Source organism: Scyliorhinus canicula, chromosome 7 (assembly GCF_902713615.1).
Source record: "Scyliorhinus canicula chromosome 7, sScyCan1.1, whole genome shotgun sequence".
Lineage (NCBI taxonomy): Eukaryota > Metazoa > Chordata > Chondrichthyes > Carcharhiniformes > Scyliorhinidae > Scyliorhinus > Scyliorhinus canicula.
The window spans coordinates 95,648,622-95,670,711 of NC_052152.1; the positions used below are offsets into that span (position 1 = coordinate 95,648,622).

Sequence of the window (22,090 nt, forward strand, 5' to 3'; positions counted from 1 at the left end):
TCATCTAGCTTGAGCTGCCAGAATTCTTGCGAAGCATCAAGTTTGCTGAAATATTTTGCACCGGACATCTCACTTGTGATCACCTCTCTTTTAGGTATCGGGTATTGTTTCCTTTTTATATTCGCATTTAAATCTTTGGGAACCATACATATTCGAAGATCGTTGTTTCTTTTTTTTTACACACACCATTGAATTGACCCATTCTGTCGGTTCTTCAAGCTTTTTTATAACGGCAAGATATTTCATCCTGTCTAATTCAGCTTTTAGATGGTCACACAATGGTGCTGGAACTCTTCTTGGAACATGTATCACTGTTTGAGCATCTTTTTTAATTGAATCTTGTAAGTGAAAGGTAAAACACCAAAACACTGGAATATTTCTGGAAAAGCCTGCACATTGGATCCACTGTGTGTGCTCAATGCACAGTCAGTACTGGATATTCGTTTCACCAGTTCTAGTACTTCACATGCTTCATCACCAAATAACAACTCACGATCTTCAGCTACGAGCGGGTATTTTAATTTGTGAATTTTATCTTTTACTTGTACATCCAGTACACACGTTCCCATTGTGTCAATTCTCTGACCATTATAGTTCTTCAACAAAACTGTTTTTTGTTCAATATTTTCTGTTTTAATTGCATTGTCTTGATATCAATGATGCTAATGCGGTTTGCTCTTGCTCCTGTATCTAACTTTACAGTGATAAATGATCGACAAAGAAACTGTCCATTTGTCCTTTGTTTCTGGGTCATTATCATTTTTATCACTTTTCGTTGTTGATGGCAACATTTTATTCTTTTTGCCTGTGTTTGTCTCTAACTACCCAGAGGAGGTTAGGCTGCATGACCTCACATCGGCAGCGGTCATCCGTGCGTGCAAGGAGACTTTTGCTCGTCATGGCATTCCACTCACGGTTATGTCCGATAATGGCACGTGTTTTGCCAGTCAGGAGTGGACCAAGTTTGCCCGGCGGTATAATTTCACGCACGTCACCTCGAGTCTCCACTACCCCCAGTCGAATGGCAAAGCTGAAAAGGGGGTACACATTGTCAAACGACTCCTGTGCAAAGTGGCTGATGCGGGTTCAGACTTTTACCTCGCACTACTAGCTTACAGGTCGACTCCTTTGTCCACTGGCCTGTCCCCAGCACAATTGTTAATGAACCGCACATTACGGACAATGGTGCCTGCAATACACATCGCGGACTTTGACAACTTTACAGTCCTGCAAAGAATGCAACAGTCTCGGGCCCAACACAAGTCGGCAAATGACGCCCGCGCCACAGATCTCCCGATTCTCGACCCTGATGACCAGGTTCGTGTTCAGCTCCCTGAAGGTGGCTGGTCTGCCACTGCTGTGGTGATCAAGCAAGTGGCCCCCAGATCATTTCTGGTTCGTATGCAGGATGGCTCTTTTCTTCGGCGTAATAGGCGGGCACTGCAGCTGCTTCCATGCTCACCGCCAGATCGTGATGCCCTGCCTCGCCCTCAGGACACGCCCTTCCAAGAGCTCACCGATCTACCTCTTCTGTTGCCACCCTCTGTGACTGACACAGCCCCGCCCATTCCAGAGCAGGTGGCCCCCGACCCACCCTTGAGGCGGTCGACCAGAATTCGTCGCCCACCACAGAGACTGAATTTATGAATTGATTGTTTCGTTACCCTGGTTCTTCGTTTGCTCGTTTGTACATACTGTTATTTATATTCCATGTTTTGTTACATGCACTCTATCTGCACTAGACACCTTCCTGTGTAAATACGTTAGAATTTCTGTATATAGTCAGGATTATGGTCATGTAAATATGCTCATATACTCTGTACATAGTCAGGCACATTCACATACCACACTATTTATTGCCATATATACATTTTTTTCTTTTCAAAAGGGGGAGATGTCATAATATACACACAAGTATATGATGGTGCACAGACAGACACTGACTGACACACTGAATGACTAATCAACACACAGAACACAGCAGCAAATCACCAGACAGGAACGGCCACTATGAAGCCAGAGGGCACTAGTTTTCCCGCTCTCTCGGGATGCAGCCTCTGAGACAGCCAGAGCCCGTGATCAGCATCACGAATATCCACCATGTGCTAGCAGGATAGTCTGGTCAGGTTAGCCTCAGGTCTCCAGTCAACTCAACATAGTGTCAACCCACAGTGCAAGTATGTTTAACAGCTCATAGTTAAATAAAATAGAGTTGTACTTCTACAAGTGTTGGTAGCCTGTCTCTCTCACTGCTATGGTAAACGCAGTCCTCGCAGACCCAGCATACCCAACACATCACCTGCCTTGTGCCTCTGTGCAGCTGGAAGTATTCAGAGCTGGTGGTATTGGTTCATACGCTCACCTTGGTACTGTTGTATATGAGTTTCACCCATGAGGTGAACTCTGTCTCTAGCCCAAACTGCTCTTGTACCTCAATGAACCATTTCCACTTGACTCCGCGAAGGCCTTTTCTGCGTCCAGGCAGACGATGTTCTCTCCCCAGATGGGGTCATTATCATATTCAGCAGGAGCTTGATGTTCACAGTTAGCTGTCTACCGTTAACAAAGCCCATCTGGTCTTCTGTAATCACTTCTGGTATGCGGTCCTCCAGCCACTTAGCCAGGACCATTGTGATTATTTTTGCGTCCACGTTGAGCAGCAAAATGGGTCTGAATGATCTGCATCCATTGGGTCTTTGTTCTTTTTGGGTATCGATATGTGGCCTGGGTTAGCTTTGGAGGTGGGGTGCCTCTCACTAGTGAGTCTGCAAACATTTTCTGCAGGTGCCGGGCCAGTGCCGTCACAAATATTTTGTGGAAGTCCATTGGGAACCCAGCGTCTTCCCCACTGGAATGGAGCTGATGCTCTCTCCCAGTCCTAGTGGTACTTCTAACCCCCTCTGTCGATCATCCCCCATGACTGGCATGTCCAGTCCATTGAGGAACCATTTCATCCCTGAGTCCAGGGAGTTCAGAGGTGTACAGTCCCTGGTAGAAGGCCTCGAATGCTTCATTGCCTTTTTTGATTGGCTACCAGTCTGTTTCTGTTATCCTTTACCTGGGCTATTTCCCTCGTGGCTGCCTGCTTTCTCAGTTGATGAGCTATTGGTGGCTAGCCTTGTCTCCATGCTCATAAAAGGTCCCGTGTCTGGCGGAGTTGGTGCACTGCCTTCCTGGTGGTTCACATGTTAAAGTATATTTGTAGCTTTTTTCTCTCCACCAGAAGCTCTGTAGTTGGGGCCCCGGAGTACCGTCTGTCAACCTCTAGGATGGCGTCGATCAGTTGTTGCCTAGCCGCCCTCTCTTCCCTGTCTTAGCAAGCCCTATTTGCGATAATTTCACCCCTAATCATAGCCTTGAGTGCCTACCAGAATGTGGAAGGTGAGACTTCCCTGTTCCGGTTGTTAATGATGTACTCGCCTATGGCCTGTGATATTTTCTGGCGGAAGACCTTGTCGGCCATGAGGGTCATGTCCAACCTCCATGTTGGATGTTGGCCGTGGCCTGAATCCAACTTCACATCCATGTAGTGTGGAGCATGTTTGGGAATTACAATCGCGGAGTATTCCACTCTTACTATTTCTGGAACCACCGATTTCCCCACTGCAAAGAAGTTAATGCAGGTGTAGATCTTATGTACTGGTGAGAAAAATGAGAATTCCTTCTCACCCGGGTGCATGAACTGCCATGGGTCCACTGCCCCTATCTGCCCCATAAATGTTCCCAGTTCCTTAGCCTTTCCTGCTGTTTTCTCCGTTCTGGGGTTTGATCTGTCATCGCTGCCCCCCCCCCCCCCCGGCGCCACCTCATGATCAGTTTGTGCCTGTGCGTTTCTACGTCGAGGATTTCTGTCATGGTCTTTTTAATAAACTCTTTGTCATTCCAGTTGGGAGCGTACTAATTACTAGTAACACCGGTGCCCCGTCCAGGACATCGCTGACCATAACGTACCGTCTCCCTTGGTCTGTAACTGTCCTCGTTGCAGTAAACATTGTCCTCTTACTTATCAGTATGGCTACCCCCATACAGGAATAATAGGTCTGTCCCACCCAGCCCTTCCTTACCCATAGTTGATCCTTCTCCCTCAGGTGTTTCTCTTGGAGGAAGACTAAGTGAGCTCTCAGGTGGGTGAAGACTCTGGATCTTCTCACTGGGCCATTAAGTCCCCTGTCATTCCACATTATTCTGATGGGGGTTTTTGTGACCCCCCCCCCCCCCCCCCCCCCAACATGATCAACTATACTTACCTTGTGGATGCGCCCCATGCACTCTGTGGTTTCCCTTTGTTAGGGCCATCCAAAATGGCGATGCACCCCCGTGCAAAATTGTCCATTTCTTTCTTTTGTTTCCTCCATGCCTCCCTCACTGCTGCCTCTCTTGCTGCCTGTCCAGATGATTGCTATGGATGAACTCGTCCACCTCTGCTGGGGCAGTAAAATAATATTCTTTGCTTTGATATGTTACCAGACCTGGCTGGGAACAACATTCCAAATCTGACCTTGCTTTTACAGGGCCTCCTTTGCATGGTTAAATTGTGTCCTGTACTTTGCCAGGTCCACCCCAATGTCCTGATACACTCATATTTTATGTCCTTCCCAGTTGCACCGCTTCGTCTGTTGAGTCCAGAGAAGGATTCTTTCTCGGTCCTGATTTTTGTGCAGCTGTCTATTATCAGCCTCGGCTGTTCCCTTCTGTCTGGAACGACATGTAAGCCCTGGCGGTTTGGGGAAGCTGTCCCTCCCAACCAGGTTATCCAGCATTTGGGCCTCGATCCCCTCCGGCAGGCCCACCATCCAAAGGTTCTGTGTCTTCAATTGATTCTCCTGTCCTTTGACCTTCCCTTTCAGGCTTCCCTGGGTCACCACCAAACCTTTGATCTCGGCCTCTGATCTTTCGATGCCTTTTCCAGCTCTCATATTGTGCACCCCAGGGCTTCCAGTTTCTTCCCCATGCCAGCGAGCACCGACTGCATGGCGGGGCTAGCACCTCTGCCACCTTAACCGTCACCTTTTTCTCAGCCTTGATGTCGTCTTTCATTGCATTTAGTTCCTTGGTTAGGAACATCTTCCATCCATCGACTGGTGGCGGTGGGGGGGAACATGTTTGTCGGGTCGCTGCTCTCCCTCTCTCGGGGGAGGCCGGGGAACCCTTATCTCGTCGGTCTGCCAACTCGCTTGCTCACCAATCCTGTCCCTTGCCGCAATTCCTGGTGTCTCTGCAGCCTCTCGAGCTGCTGCTTCCTGGCATTTTTGTTGTCCATTCGAATGTTGAGGGTGAGGGGATGTGAAAGGGGGGTGGGGGGGGTTCAGAAATGATACCTCTTAAAACTGAATCGTCAGCATGCCACTAGTGTAGTTTTACATAAGTTATTTTATTAAGGATTGAGATGAATTATAGGACTGAATAATCATTATTAACCATTAAACATGTATTTTAAGTACATAGCAGTAATAAGTAATCAAATGGGATTTAGGTAGCTAACTTGACCAAATGGAGATTACTTCTGACATCTTGTCTTTGTGAAACAATTCAGCATGCTGGTTCTGTTGTTTTGCTTCTAACAGTCAGCATGCTGCTGGGATTGTAAGCAGCTGTCAGGATGAGGATCAATCGTGCGCTGCTTGTAATTCTATTAGGTGAAGTTTAAACACTGCTTGCGATTCTATTGGGTGAAGTTTAAACACTACTGGCAATTCTATTGGATAAGTTTAAAAGTAGCAGCTTCAGGGATTGTATCGCTTCCAACTGGGGTGGGCTATTGATTTTTGAACGTTGTGCAATTACTGTGCTCGGGTCTTTGTTCAGCAGAACAGGTATTGGCCGAAATCCAGCTTGTTTTTCGTGTACACGTAACAAACTTGATTAAATAAGCCACCTATTTCCAGGTTGTCGTGTTTGTTCCTCTCTGTACTGAGCTGAGCCACAGGGAATAACCTCACGTGGAAGCTGACTCAATACACAAGTCTTGAAACCACTCCGACAGCAGGATGTTTAAGCCCGGTTTTGTGGGCTAAATTCAGCCAAAAGTGCCTATTTTTCTGTCGTACGGAGGAGAGTTATCTGATGCGCGACTACTCAGGACATCCCCATCACCGGAAGTTTCTCGGGCCCTATTTACAAGGTTCCTGATAAAGCCAATCTTATAGTGGATGGAACTGGGAGAATCTTAACGCATGTCGTGACTTGTGAAGGTCGGCTTACGATAAACTGGGGTAGAGAACCCCCTTGTCAATTTCTTAACTAGTGTATCAAGGAAAGAGGTGTTATTTGATTTCTCCATTTCAAAAGTGAATTTGAGTGCAGGACGGAGCCTATTAAGATATGCAAGGAAATTATTACATGCAGTTGCAGATTGAGATATAAAAAACGTATTATCCACATATCGGAAATATGCAAGTGGTGGGTTAGGTCATTCCAGGTTTCTCATAGAACCTTGTAGAGGTTCAATCATTATGTTCAAGACTGAAAGCGATGGATTTCTCCATATTAAAAATATTAAAGGGTACAGAGATCATTCCTATATTTCTGATTGGCAATAACAAAGTTATGGGGAGAAGGGGTGTAAAAGGCATTGAAATGTCCGATCAACCATGATTGTATTAAATGGCGGAGCAGGCTCGACAGGCTGAATGGCCTCTTCTTGTTCCTGTGTTCCTCATGCAGGAAAATGGCATTGAAGTAGATTCATCTCATTGAATGCACAGCAGGCTCAAAGGGCTGAGTGGCCAAATCCTGCTCCAATTTCTTCCAAAGAATGATTGACGTATGGAATGAACTTCCAGATAGAGTACTGCAGGCAAAATCCAAAATCATTAAAGAGGCTCACACAATCAGACTTCTGCTGCTTGGTCAAAGAATAGATGATGATGAAGGATTGCTTGTCGTCTGCAGGTCACTCTGAAGTGGAATGGATTACACTGGGGAGGGGAGAGGAATTGTCCTTTTACTGGCTGGGAATGTCCAGATTCCACAGCATTAAGAAATAGAAGTTAAACAAAGCCAGCAGACACCTTCCATTTATCCTCCTCGCAACTTCCTGACCTAGGTTTTGTGGTAGTAACAATGGTGATTGCCAACGTTCACTAGCACTACTCCTCTGAAGCAACCTGTGAAGTTCACATGTGCAGTTAAAGGTGGAAATCTGTCATTAATTCTACACCGCTATCAAATCTTCAGTGAACGTGAGAGAACTTCCATTCTTTACACAGTCTTGATGTAAAAGCCTTTAACTAAGTTACACCTTGTTGAATGAAATTTAACTAGGTTTTTAACAGAATACTCAGTTCAGAAGCTGAGCTGAGGCAGGGACAGAACTGAATTATGTTACAGAGGGGGACATAGGCAGTCATTGTGATGGAGAGCATATGTGGATTTCAGATTCAGCAGTAACCAGGTAAGGGAGATGAAGATCCTTTTTAAGACCACTTCGTACATGTGGACACAAATCCTTGAACCATCAGAAAAATTGGAAGCTTGATCTCTCAATCAGCAGGTGGACCTGGAATGCTTTACTGTATTCAAGCATTAGTACTTCATGAACAAAGTCCTAACGTTTCCCAACCAAGAAGCCCCAGAGACCAATGAATGTATCTGTATGTGCCATGCTCTATCATGTGCAGAAAAGAGACCATGCAACATATTTTGGGAATGCTTTATAACAAGTGAATCAAAAAGCTTTTGAGGCTCGCAAAGAGCTATGCAAATAGAGGCCAGAAATGCATAAAGTCTTACCATAATTCAGGTAGGTGGCAACTATGGATGTTACATAAACTGTATTAAATGCTCTGCCCTATCTAACTAGCTGTTCCTGTGGACTGGGACTTAACTGTTTTTCCATGTTTTAGAGGAGGACCTATTTGCCGAATCTGGAATGGTGTATTAAAGTTCAGAAAAACAACCAAGGATTGACCAACAGCAAGAACATTAATTACAGAGTGATAATTTTATAACACAAATGACCAAAGCTGCTATTATACGGAGTAATTATGCCGATGTTTTTGCAGAAATTTAATTTGATGTATGTGTGATTGATCATGTGTTCAAGAATTGTGCTTAATTTAGCCACGGATATCAAGTCAAGATTTGAGGCATTGAATCATTGTGTGTAGTGACATCTCTACACTGTGGAACTGACTTTATGCAAGAAGCATTTCTTACCTGCTTGAACAATTTGCCAATTGGCTTACAGGAGCCATTATTTTATTTGGACCGGAGAAAGGTGATGATTGAGTTTCCCAAATGAATGAATGTAACAATGAAAGGAATGTCCACAATTTCTTTTTGACATTTTGTAAGTTACAAAACAAAAGTAACTCCACATCACTGCTAGCATGAGAAATAAACTGTGATACTAATGCAGAAAATATCATGCTGAATTTTCCAGACAGAAAAAAAATGTGATCTGCATCTTTTGTAATATTATGGTACCACCCCAAGGAAAGGCGATTATCTGATCAGACTATTTACATTGCATATATACTGTTTCACGTATTTGGCGACTTTTTTTGTGTCTAATTGTAAATAAACATATTACTTGGTGTGGTTGAATAATTACTGCTATCACCATATGAAAAGGACTAGGTCATTCAGCCTCTTAAGCTAGTTCCACCATTCAATTACAATTATGGCAGATGTGTCTGATAACTGCTACCTGCTTTGGCTCCATACACTTGCCGAACAAAAATCTATCAAACTCCGTTTTGAAATTCATAATTCAATCGTGTCCTAAAGTCTTTTTGGCCTGGGGGGGGGGGGGGGGGAGAAAGAGTGGAGAGAAAGAATTCCATTGCCTTTTGTGGGAAGCTTCCCATCTTTACCCTTCAACAGCCTAGCTTTAATTTTAAAGTTGTGTGCCCCCCCCCCCAGGTCAGAGGTAATATATGTCTATCAAGTCCTTGGGTTCTTCGATTGAAACTTATTGTACAAGGTTCAATTGCTTTGCTGATGGGACATGGAGACAGCCACATTGTTCTGTTGTGGTGAAAGCAGCTCAGTAGGAAAGTTTACATTCCTGTGGAGGTTTTTGAGAACATTTTGATTTCTTCTTCATTTAAATAAAATTAAGATGGTTTATAAAACACCCAATTAAAAGTATATGAACCTACAACTGAATTTGCTAAACACTTATTAAGATGGGTGCAATTTTCCATATCACTTGATTCTTCTCATGTTCAGAACCAGAACCCATTTTGCAGTGCCACCTAATAATCCAGAGGGTTAATATTTTTGTGAAAACAAGTTAACTAGAATTTAAATGACTTTTTTTTAGAGAAACGCCTGCTGTAAACATTGAACTGCCCTAATAACCCCACAAGTCATGTCTAGTGTAGAGAATACAGAGTGACATTCACTCTAGGTGCAGCAGTTTTTCAGCTCTATAAACTATGCCACGGTATATTGCAATACAGAAGGCAAACAGTTGGCTCACCATGTCTGTGTGTTTGCTCTTTGCTCAAATAATTCAAAATTAAACCTACTGCCCCACTCTCTAAGACCCTACATTCTCTTTTGGGTTTAACCCTCAAATAAAAACCTCATTTACACAAAGTGTTGCACTGGATCATTATTAAGCCTTGTGAGGCTCTATCAAAGGTACCCAACCAGCCCCTTACATTTGAACCAAAGGAATTCTACAAATTAAATGCAACCCTGACTCGAGTATATGAGGACTACTTGCAACATACTGGGAATTCAGACACACTGCCCCGACTGCATTTTCTGCCTATCAATGTTCACGACCATTGTATGTTAATTCCTGATGTGCACAGTTCTGCACATATTGATCCCATAGACTCTCCAACTAACAAAGTTATTGATGTCAGCAGGAACTCTATCATTTCTGGGACTTGAGTCAGAACCCAGCCCAACCTCATCGAATAGACGGACTGCACGGTGGCACAGTGGTTAGCACTGCTGCCTCAGTGCCAGGGACTTGGGTTCAATTCCAGCCTTAGGTGACTGTATAGAGTTTACACTTTCTCCCATTGTTTGCATGGGTTTCCTCTGGGTGCTCCGGTTTCCTTCCACAAAGCAAAGCTGTGTAGGTTAGGTGGATTGGCCACACTAAATTGGCCCTTAGTGTCTGAAGGGTTAGGTGGAGTTACAGGGCTAGCACCGATGCCGTATGGACCACCATTGATTCCCATGAAAAACAATGTGGGATTAACCATGTCCATGATGGACACCCGCAGGGCTGACAAGCTGCAGCCCCACTTAAACAATACACCCCACACAAACACACTAATCGGAACCAAAAGGATGGGACGGGTTGTGCTGGAGTGCCCATATAGCTGATGGGTCGGCTGGGGCCAGAGGGCACCCAGGGATGTGCACTGGAGGGTCAGCTATAGGGCACAAGGTATCAGGTTTAAAGCGGGCTGTCAGCAGCATGTACAGCCGCATGGCTGCCTTGCCGGCTGTGGTAATAGTGTTGCATACCCGTCCGGCCTGACCCCACAGCCCTCCTCCTGGCTATCCCCCACTACTTCCCACCAGCCTTGGCAGAAGCCCCCAGCCAGCAGCACGACTGTCGGCGAAGTATGGCGGTGCTGAACACTGTCTGTGTGCCCCTTTCAGCAGCCACCATGCCAGGTCCACGATTTGTGAGAGCACATGTGGACCGTGTCGTCGGGAACTCGGCCCATCGGAGGTGGAGCAACAGGGGTAGGCCCACCAATGATATGCGGTGTTGCAACTGCGTGTGTCACATTGACGCCATTTGAGGAGAGAGCATCGCAATTTGGGGTCAAACCAGCACCTGCCACGAATGTGGCGTCGGATGCTATTCTCCGTCCGACAGCACGCCCTGATTTCAGCGTTGGCCAACGAAGAATCCTGCCCATAATTTTTCATGCATTGCACTGGTTCAGTAAGGAGTATCCTTGATAGTTAGGTTTGGTGGGATAGAGAGAGCTTTAGATAAGGTCTAGTGAAAAAAAAACTTGAACACCTATCAACCTTTTATTCATCTTTAAATTAGACTCTGGAAAATAAATAATGCAATCTAATTTTGAGATACGCCTTTATTTCACTGATGTCAGACACTGCAGTAATCAACCAAAGTAGCAGCAGCTCTGATCAGCCTCAATTTAAAAATAAGCAAACAATTTTCTTAATATGCAGTTTTGTTTAATTAAAGTTTTATCTTTTATGAACCTGATTTTCAGATCCCATCTGAGAATGTGCGTGTTGGTTGTAGGTGGTGTTGCAACAGATCCGAAGGACATTTTTGTTTTCAGGAGACGGATTTATACTTGATCCATGGGTTAGTGCCACGAACATCGAATGTCTCCTCATTGCAGAAAATGTTGTAGGCCAGCTCTTCGAGGGGTGGTTCGGGGTCAGTGGTGGCAAACTGTGCTCCTTCTTCCACCTCTTGCCTGACGCTAGCATCAATTTCCTACAAAACACAAGCTTTACTTAACGACAAGTGAAACATTGCCCACCAACACTATGAACTACCAAACAGTAAAAATTAGCATCATTGGGAATGGATCTTTACTTCACTACACATGCACATATTGGGGTGATATTGGTCTATCAGTTTTGCAAAATGAGCTCTGAAGCGGGAGCCAGTGAGGTTAACGGGAAGGAAAACCGATTGTGATGTAAAACAGACTACCAAGCCTACAGTAGAAGGTACAGGCCAGTATTTTCTTTCTTGTTTCATGCAGCATTCATCCATTTCCAAAATATATATACACATGCCCCTGTCTACATCAATGTGAACGAAGTAGAAAGGGTCGAGAGCTTCAAGTTTTTAGGTGTACAGAACACCAACAGCCTGTCTTGGTCCCCCCATGCCGACACTATAGTTAAGAAAGCCCACCAACGGCTCTACTTTCTCAGAAGACTGAGGAAATTTGGCATGTCAGCTGCGACCCTCACCAACTTTTACAGATGCACTATAGAAAGCATTTTTTCTGGTTGTATCACAGCTTGGTATGGAGCCTGTTCTACCCAAGACCACAGGAAACTACAAAAGATCGTGAATGTAGCCCAGTCCATCACGCAAACCAGCCTCCCATCCATTGACTATCTAGAATTCCCGCTGCCTCAGAAAGGCAGCCAGCATAATTAAGGACCCCACGCACCCCGGACATGCTCTCTTCCACCTCCTTCTGACAGGAAAAAGATACCAAAGTTTGAGGTTATGTACCAACCGACTCAAGAACAGCTTCTTCCCTGCTGCCATCAGACTTTTGAATGGACCTACCTTGTGTTGATCTTTTCTCTACACCTTGCTATAACTGTAACATTATATTCTGCAGTCTCCCTTTCCTTCCTTATGTACATTGTTTGTACTGCATGCAAGAAACAATACTTTTCATTGCATACTAATACATGTGACAATAATAAATCAAAAAATCAAATCAAATCAAAAATCAAACATTGGAAATCGGAGAAGTACACCATTGGCCCCTCCAGTCTGCTCCACCATTCAACAAGGTCATGCTGAATATGTGTGTTTTGAATTCCAAATTCCCATCTACTTCCAATAACCTTCCATTTCCTTTCTGAACAAGAACCTATCCACCTCCGCCTTAAAAATATCCAATGCACTTTCTAACTAAAGTATAAGGATCATGAGTACAAGCCTATTACAGTACAGCACTTGGATGCACAAAAGACCCAATTCGGAAAATATAATTTTAAGTTCGCTTGTTTCCTATCTATCTCCAAAACCTAAAAATCCATTCCACAAATTGGTAAAATGGAGAAAGGTTGATAGGAGTAAATGGGTCTACAGAATTAATGCTTGCTCATAATAATGTCTGAATTTACATAGTGCCTTTCATGTAAAAATATCTCAATACATATTTTTCAAGTACAATAAGTCATGTAGGAAAATTTGACAACCAGATGAATGTGTGTAATTTTAAAATCAAAGTCATAATGCGTCTGATCATTTGTCGCATTCAATTCACCAGCAAAGGGCATGGACATGAACATACCTTCAGCTCTTCTACGTTGGACAGGTTATTGTTCAGCATCCTCTCCTTCAACATGGTGATGGGATCACTTTTACTTCGTACTTCCTGGATTTCTTCTCTGGTACGGTAACTACAAACATCAAAGAACAATCAAAATAATTTATTTACAACATGCTGCAGTTCAACTTTTTCTCTGATATCTGCAACTTACTACTGAAGAGAGAAATAATTTGGAAGCCTTAAGCTCAATTCTTAATACTTATGATTGTCTTTGAACTTAGTGAATTTAATTCTCCACTCATTAGAAGTTATTTTGTGAACTTTAATCTGAGGAAATGACTACCCAAGGAGGAATAATGCAGGCTGTTGGAGAAGGGGAATTAATCATGGCGACTACAAAAGGTTTGATGCAGCCACAAAGCAAAATAAATAACTGGATGGATAATTATGGAGATGTTATTTCTGAACTTACCAAATTGCTTAATTGTTCAAACTTAATTAGAATTTTCAACTCATAGGATAAACATAGCACCCTAACATTAAAACAACATTATTCCAGCAGAGGCTAAAATATGTGATGTATCCCATGACACCAATGGTCATTTAAAGAAGTTGTCTTTGTCAATAATTTAGATTTTAGTATTACTGGTTAAGAGGTAGACTGAGAGTAGCTTTTAAAAAAATACTGAACTTCCTGTGACATTCCATTCCAGTAGTATTATCACCAGGAACAGTGGGTTCGCTGTACAACTTTGAGATGTGACATTAAGGGCTACATTTCAAAATATTGTTTACAGGTCTACTGTTACCAAGAAGAAATTCAATACAGTAATAAAATGTGACCAAAAGACACCAATAAATGGTAGGAGCTGCACTGCTCTGCCTCATGGGGTGTGGAAACACATTCAATTTAGCCTTCAAAAGACAATTAGATAAATACATGAAGGAGAAAAAAATTGGAAGTATATGGGGAAAGCAGAGGAGTGGGATTAACTAATGACTCTTCAAAAGATCCAGCAAGGATTTGATGGGCTGAATATCCTTCTCCAGTGCTGTATTATTCTAGAATTTAGTAGAAGACAACTTCTCCGTTTCAAAATAAAATTGAATAAAAGCACTAAATACAAACAGCACTATGTCAGAACGTAATGTAAAGCACACTTTTCTTCACACAAAATGTGGAGCCATTGACCAGTAAACAAAGGAACCCATTCTTCAATTGATTAATTCCTTGTTTACATATCTCCTTCATTATGAAGTTGCTGGTGCAATTTAAAGCAAACTTAGGGACTGAAAAATGCCAATTCTGTTATTCAGCCTATTTCATAACTGTACTTCTTATAAGGGCAGCACGGTAGCACAAGTGACTAGCACTGTGGCTTCACAGCGCTAGGGTCCCAGGTTCAATTCCCCGCTGGGTCACTGTCTGTGCAGGAGTCTGCACGTTCTCCCAGTGTCTGCGTGGGTTTCCTCTCACAGACCAAAAACGTGCAGGTTAGGTGGATTGGCCATGCTAAATTGCCCTCAGTGTCCAAGAAAGGTTAGGAGGGGTTATTGGGCTATGGGGATGGGGTGGAGGTGAGGGCTTAAGTGGGTCGGTGCATACTCGATGGGCCGAATGGCGTCCTTCTGCACTGTATGTTCTATGTTCTAAGCTTTTATTAAACCACATCCCTCTGTATTTTCCAAAATCTATCAGTAGCATCCTTTTACATTTGTAATTATTAGATTGGATTGGATGTGTTTATTGTCACATGTACCTAGGTACAGTGAAAGGTACAGGGACCTTCTGGCATGAAACAGCAATATTGTTTCTACATCACACATGTTTCTTCAATATTCTAACATCCTATCAGCTATTCTATCTACCCAGCAAAGGCGCAGGATAAAGAGGTCCTCGGTACACAGTACAAAACAGCAGAAAAAGGGCTAATGACAAATTTGCAACCTCTCAATGATTGGAATCGAGTAAGTAATTCAGTGTAGGTGTCTATGATTCACTGAGCATAAATTTTTGTGGAATGATTTGTGGCAAATATCTGATTTGATGTGGATGCTTGCAGTATAATCAAAAGTTTACAATATTTTACTCAGACCCAACACATCTTTACCTGACACCAGGATCGCTCATACTGTGTCCATGATAACGATAGGTTTGCAGTTCCATCAAGATAGGACCCTGAAATTGAACACGTGTTAGAATTCAATTAACATAGCAACAAGCCATTCGTAATAATGGTCATTCCAATACAGAGGAAGATATAGAGCATAATAGTTGCCTGGGAGAGCTACAATGCATTCAGCTCATTGAAGGATTCATACATTATAATCCACTGGAATGGTGTGACCACTTTATTGCTGTCATCACTTCTAATACATCCTTCTCCTAATATCGGGTTATTTTCACTTTGCAATTCCTCTTAGTACATACACACTTCTTAATTTCCTTTAGAATTCTAATTCCAGATTGTAAAATAATCTCTTTATGAAATATCCTGATTTATTTTCCAAGGGCCATCTGGGAATTATCACTGGATGAACGTCATTGACTACACAGTGCAGTATGGCCTATAATCATTCAAACCAAACAGCAGCACAAATGTAATTCAAACATCTCTAGAAAATCCTTAGTTAGTATGAAAAAATACAGATATACAAGAGAATGCAAGGATTTTATTGTAGCTCAATTAAGTAATGATAGCAATAATGGTCCATGGTGCTGCTTGAAGCCTTCAATGAGATAAATGCCTTGTAGCTATCTTAGATACCTGTTTTGGTATATAAAAAAAGAATACTGAAAAAAACCATATCAAGTTGGGCAGCATCTGTGGAGAGAGAAACAGAGTTAATGTTTCAAGTCCAACACAACTCTTCATGACCAATAGGAGTATTCCGGACTCAAAACTATAACTGTTTCTCTCCCACAGATGCTGTCAGACCTACTGGGTTTTTACAGCATTTCTGTTTTTCTTTCAGATTTCCAGTATCCACATTATTTTTACTTTTATTACCTATTTTAGTCTCCACCTTCCTATAACATTATTCCTTAGAGCATAATAGACTCAGTCCCTAATGCATGTAATGAAAGTAATTTTTCTTTGTCTTTTATCTAGATTTCAACAAGTTATAAAAGTTTCAGATGGCTGTGGGCATTAAAGACGACTAAGCTAATCTCAGCATTTACAAAATCACACAAGATTTATCATAGGCTCCCTACAATGCAGAAGGAGGCCTATCTAGGCACAAGCCCACACCCTATTCCCATAACCCCACCTAAACTTTTGGACACAAAGGTGCAATTTAGCATGGCCAATCCACCTAACCTGCACATCTGAACTGTAGGAGGAAACCGGAGCACCCGGAGGAAGAAAGAATGTGTAAACTCCACACAGACAGTCACCCAAGACTGGAATTGAACCCGGGTCCCTGGTGCTGTGAGGCAGCAGTGCTATTCACACCTGCTCCTGAACACCCTCATGTCATGCAACCAGAAGTTGTTTTTATAGACTTACTGCATTAAATAGCATTCTCTGGAATACTATAGGAAGTCTAATTTTTTTCACAACTCTAACAACTGAACCATTTATAACTAAAACATTAAGTAGTGTTCACCTACTCCACTTATGACAATTTGGGTTACCTTTCCAGACCTGCAATGGTCTGCTGCAAACTTTGTTGCTTCTCTAACACACAATACATCCATGCCATCGACCTGTAAACAGATAAGACTGATTCAGTAACATCGATACAGTTGCTAAGACAACTGAAAGAATCATAGTGATTTTGTTCTACACCCTCCATCCCCCCATATTTTGTCTTGTGTTGTTCCTTTGCCAGGAGATAGAAGCAGTGCTGTTTCAAACAGTAATATGTAGGGGTGGCTGACACTTCTAGAATTGCTGCGCACCACATGAAAAGCATGTGCATCAAGAAACTGTAAAGCCACATTGCCCATGGCAATTTAAACAAACGTACTTTGATAATCAACGTACTTCGCTTTGATAATAAGCAGTCAAAAATTGTATGAAAGGAAATAAAAATGTGCACAGCACTTTGCACAACTGTTACCCAACTGAACGTAATGGTATCCTTGATCTCTACACGTATTCTTTCATTCATTCACAGGATGTCAACATCACTGGCAAGCAAGAATTTATTGCCCATCCCTAATTGCCCTTAAGAAGAGGGTGAGCTTGAGAACTGAATGGCTTACTGGACCTTTTCAGAGGGCAGTTAAGAGTCAACTAAAATATTGACATGTTTCAACCCAGGAAAATTGCATTATTTATGATGTAGGCTTTAGTTGTGTCCATCTGTATTGTGACTGAGACTAGGCCCTTAGCCAACAGCACTTGATGAAGTTTGATGGTACCAAGGAAAGAGATATCGCAATTACCATCATATTTTTGTAAGTGCCATATCTCAAAAATAATCTGATTGAATAATGCAACTAAACATAGTCAGATAAATATATTTTTTGTCAGAGAAATTTCACCATCTGGTGAGACTGAGCTTAAATGAAAGGGAAACAAAAGAAATGTGAGAATAAAAGAATCGTTTATATGCCACAAAACATTGCAAATTTATCCCTTTATTTTAAAGAATAATTTCCTTTGCTTACAACAGTCTTGTTGTTTAATTGAGGGCCCATGTGCTATTCTGTAATTTTAAGTGTAATTAGGTAATGGATTAACTGACATTGTCATTCTAGGTATAAAATGAATAGCATCTATATTGCAGAGCATAAAAAATAGTCTTTTATTTATATTGCTTGTGTAGTATTATTGAATGGGTAAGGACATCTTACCCTCAGGCCAGGGATGTAGTCACCTCTCTTATAATAATCAGTGCTGGCTGCTGCTCTCTCCACAGATGTACCCATGCCATACCTGTTGTTCTCACAGATAAATATGCAAGGTAGCTTCCATAGCATTGCCATGTTGTAAGTTTCAAAGATCTGGCCCTAGATATCAATATAAAAATGCAGTAGAAAGAGAATTAATGACAAAATAAGTGTTTGAGTAAACATTCCAGTGCCATTGTCCCTTCACTTTCATAGCCCAATGCTATACTTCAAAAGATTCTACCAAGTGAGAAACTTAAGATGCAATCCATCAACCCATCAAGTTCACTCTTTCAAAACCTGGCTAAAAATCAAACAACAAACAAAATATTGCACAATTAACAAAATAGTTCCATGAGTACTTCTACAAAACCTTCCCCATCAGAGAGCATCTCCAAACAATGCTGCAGTGCGAGTCAAGCACCAGTGCATCCCTTACACCAAAGTGTCCAGCTCTGAAGAATCACACGGACATGAAACATTCACACTATTTCGCTCTCCACAGATGCTGCCAGACCTGTGGGATTTTCCAGCATTTTCTGCTTTTCTCGTGTTTCATTGCATTGGTTGTATTGACGTGCACCTGTAAACCTCATAACCACATGGCAAGTTTAAGGATCCCTATAATTTGCATATACCTCAAATTGCAAACATAAGCAGATCTTGTTTTCTGATTTACAATATATCAAATACTGAGACAACAGCACTGACAGTAGCCTTTACTAACCTCCAGGCTCACATAACGTATTAAAAAAATAGCATAAGTTCATATAAGTTTCTTAGGTAGCGAAGATGGTCATCAGGCTCCGGGGCCAGAGATTGGACACTCCAGTAACTGGAGAACTTAACACTTTTGAACATTCTGATTTGTAACTGATCTAGAATAAACCTATCCGATGCATTCTAAAGTGCACTGTATATTACAATCAAAGCTGAAGTCAGCAATTTTGGCTTGCCTTTGTCAATCATAACCAAAATCTCCAAACTCTTACCCAGATGTCAATGTCTTATTACCATATTAGTGTATGATTTATTGACACATTGCTCTTTGTGCTGATATACTGCATTATTACCTGTCATTTTACACAACTACATAATTGAATGGAAAGCATGCTTTACCTGATTAGCTGCACCATCACCGTACAAAGACACACATATCTCGTCCTTTCCAAAGTATTTACAAGCTAGAGCAATCCCAGCTCCAAGAGGAACCTAATTTAAAGAAACAATGAAAAATAAGGTTTCTGTGCAAAAACATTTCCATCTCACAAAATTATACTAATTGGATGTTACTGCATTTTATATCAAAGACATTATCTGAACCAGTGCGATCATATAGATAAATCCATCCTTACCTGCGCACCAACAATGCCATTCCCACCATAGAAATTGTTGGCATACATATGCATAGAGCCACCTCTGCCTTTAGCACAACCTCCACGTCTACCTGTTGAGAATAAAGTTATCACTTTCAGGAGTAACATAGGCAACCAGGAGTCATGTTATATTCACAATATCCCTTTTTTAAAAAACATTTTTCACATTTGTGGGCTTTATTGGCTAGGTCAGCATTTGCTACCCATCCTTAATTTCCCTTGGTGGTGGTGACCTGCCTTCTTGAACCGCTGCAGTCTTGGAGGTGCAGGTACACGCACAGTGCTATATGGGAGGAAGTTTCAGGATTTTCACTGTTCTAGGTTGTTCCAGGCAACAGTGAAGGAACAGCAATATGCTTCCAAGTTAGGATGGTGGGTGACTTGGAACGAAGTGTGGGTGTTGATGTTCTCATGTGTCTGCTGCGCTTGTCCTTCTAGGTTTTAGAGTCGCTGGTTTGAAACGTGCTGTCAAAGGACCCTTGTTGAGCTATTGCAGTGTATCTTGTGAATGGTCCACACTGCTGCCACTGTGCGTTGGTGGTGGAGGGAGTGAATGTTTGTGGATGGGATGTCAATAAAGCGGGCTTAATGGAGAGATAGTTAGATTCTCATTTACTGCAGATGGTCCTTGTCTGGTATTTGTGGGGCATCAAAATTACTTGTCACTTATTAACCCTAGCCGGAATGATGTTTAGGTCTTGCTGCGTAAGGGCTCACACTGCTTCAGTATCATGAGCAGTCACAAATAATGCTCGGGCCTTACGATGTTAAACACAAAATGATGCAAGTGCTGAGAGAGTGGAAAATAATATTTGTATAATATAAACACCCAATGATTTGAAGATACTGAATTTTGTAATATGTGACAACATTCTTACAAGTTATAGTCAACATGTAATGTAGGGTTCTTTTTTTCTCAGCTTGGACCCCAGGGTGTGATAATAATAATAATCTTTATTGTCACAAGTAGGCTTACATTAACACTGCAATGAAGTTACTGTGAAAAGCCCTTGGTTGCCATATTCCGGCGCCTGTTTGGGTACACAGAGGGAGAATTCAGAATGTCCAAATTACCTAACAGCACGTCTTTCGGGACTTGTGGGAGGAAACTCACGGAGGCACAGGGAGAACGTGTAGACTCCGCACAGTAAGTGATCCAAGCCGGGAATCAAACCTGGGACCCAGGTGCTGTGAAGCAACAGTGCTAACCACTGTGTTACCATGCCGCCCTTAAGCAGTGTTCCCAGGGTACTGGAGTCTCGGTTTTTCACCATATCAATGACTTAGATGAAGGAATAAAAACATGTTCATCTAAGTTCGCATATGATACTTAGTTAACAGGCTCAACACGTTGTGAGGATGGGAGTAGGAAACCTGAAGAGGGACAGAGATAGACTAGGTGAGATACATTAAAATTACTCAGTAATGAATATCAGAAAATTGTGAAGAAATATTGTATTGTGCATTGTGCTGCAAATGATGCATCCCATGAGTGAGAAAACATACTTTCTGAAGGAAAGTTCTGACTGCCAGTTTCATATAGAAACCTAATACAAATCGAGACCAGGCTTGACGGTAGAATGGCCAACACCTTGATAAGGGGCAGCACGGTAGCACAAGTGAATAGCACTGTGGCTTCACAGCGCCAGGGTCCCAGGTTCGATTCCCTGCTGGGTCACTGTCTATGCAGAGTCTGCACGTTCTCCCAGTGTCTGCATGGGTTTCCTCCGGGTGCTCCGGTTTCTTCCCACAGTCCAAAGACATGTAGGTTAGGTGGATTGGCCAAGATAAATTGCCCTTAGTGACCAAAAAGGTTAGGAAGGGGTATTGGGTTACGGGGATAGGGTGGAAGTGAGGGCTTAAGTGGGTTGGTGCAAACTTGATAGGCCGAATGGCCTCCTTCTGCACTGTATGTTCTATGTTCCTCCTCCGATTTCTTACGCTCTTTTGAACTGCTGCAAATTCTGCTAATTATAGCTTTACTTACCAGTCAGCTCAGCCATAATTTGTTTGACAGAAACCCCACGTGTGTAGCTGTAACCATGAGACCGATAAGCTGTTATCAGGTGGTCTGTTGGATTGATCGCAACTTCGATTCCAACACAACAAGCTTCCTGCAATAAGAAATGCGACAGTTTAAGAGTTCAGTTAATGTGTATCATAATCCAACATAGCACTTTCATAGCAGACCACTAGGACTTCTGCTTGTGCGCAAATTACCCAGACTGGCTCTCAAATGTGAGCAGTCATGAATTACTGGAGGTAGGCTGAACAGCAATTCTACAATAAATTATTTAGAAATTACAGAGCACTATGGAACAAATGGCTGTAATAGCACAGACTTCACATCTGGCCCAGCATGATTTAATATTAAAGTTACCTACAGTGACCAACTTCAGTTGGTACCTTTACACTACAGTATTTTCAAAGCAAACAGTTTGGACCAACACAGATATAACAAACACTTTCGATTGAAGCAGAACGAAAAGCTCCATAGTTAGAAAGGGAAAGAAAATATAACCAAGAGTAAAAAGCAAAATGGAAACAAATAAAAGAGTTAGAAAATAAGTAAAGTGGAAGAAAAGGTATGATCAGTGAGAGTGCAATAAATGAATAAGCTAATTCACAATACAACAATCAACTACTAATACAAAGGCAAAATACCGCAGGTGCTAAAAATCTGAAATAAAAACAGAAAACTCTAGGTCAGGCTGCATCTACAGAAAGAGAAACAAAGCTAATGTTTCAGGTCAATGACCTTTCATCAGAACTGAAGAACCGATTCTGTTCTCACAACAATCGACTTCATCATTTCTCAAGCTCCACAATTGGCAGGATAAACATCAGTAACCTATCTAGGTTAGATGGGAAGGGTTAATTCCATTAGTTTGTTCTCATGCTAGGAATCCTTTCTCATATTACAACCTTACCCTTAAGTG

General features: G+C 42.2%; 2 protein-coding genes across 4 annotated transcripts in view; one reads left to right on the forward strand and one right to left on the reverse strand.

Moving 5' to 3' along the window:
* map3k15 (mitogen-activated protein kinase kinase kinase 15) overlaps positions 1–8,537 on the forward strand; it is a 170,579-nt gene extending 162,042 nt beyond the window's left edge. For both annotated transcript variants that reach the window (XM_038802505.1, XM_038802506.1), the window contains one exon: positions 7,845–8,537. In XM_038802505.1, coding sequence (XP_038658433.1) covers positions 7,845–7,908 — 64 coding nt within the window. In that variant the 3' untranslated portion in view covers positions 7,909–8,537. The remainder of the gene's footprint in view (positions 1–7,844) is intronic.
* A 2,466-nt stretch (positions 8,538–11,003) lies between these two features.
* LOC119969208 (pyruvate dehydrogenase E1 component subunit alpha, mitochondrial-like) overlaps positions 11,004–22,090 on the reverse strand; it is a 29,346-nt gene continuing 18,259 nt past the window's right edge. Inside the window, exons 5-12 of one of the 2 annotated variants that reach the window (XM_038802507.1) lie at positions 21,139–21,265; positions 19,131–19,222; positions 18,895–18,987; positions 17,740–17,895; positions 16,573–16,644; positions 15,044–15,111; positions 12,954–13,062; positions 11,004–11,398 (exon numbers count right to left, since the gene is read on the reverse strand). In XM_038802507.1, coding sequence (XP_038658435.1) covers positions 11,234–11,398; positions 12,954–13,062; positions 15,044–15,111; positions 16,573–16,644; positions 17,740–17,895; positions 18,895–18,987; positions 19,131–19,222; positions 21,139–21,265 — 882 coding nt within the window. In that variant the 3' untranslated portion in view covers positions 11,004–11,233. The remainder of the gene's footprint in view (positions 11,399–12,953; positions 13,063–15,043; positions 15,112–16,572; positions 16,645–17,739; positions 17,896–18,894; positions 18,988–19,130; positions 19,223–21,138; positions 21,266–22,090) is intronic. The other variant, XM_038802508.1, reaches the window with a different exon arrangement.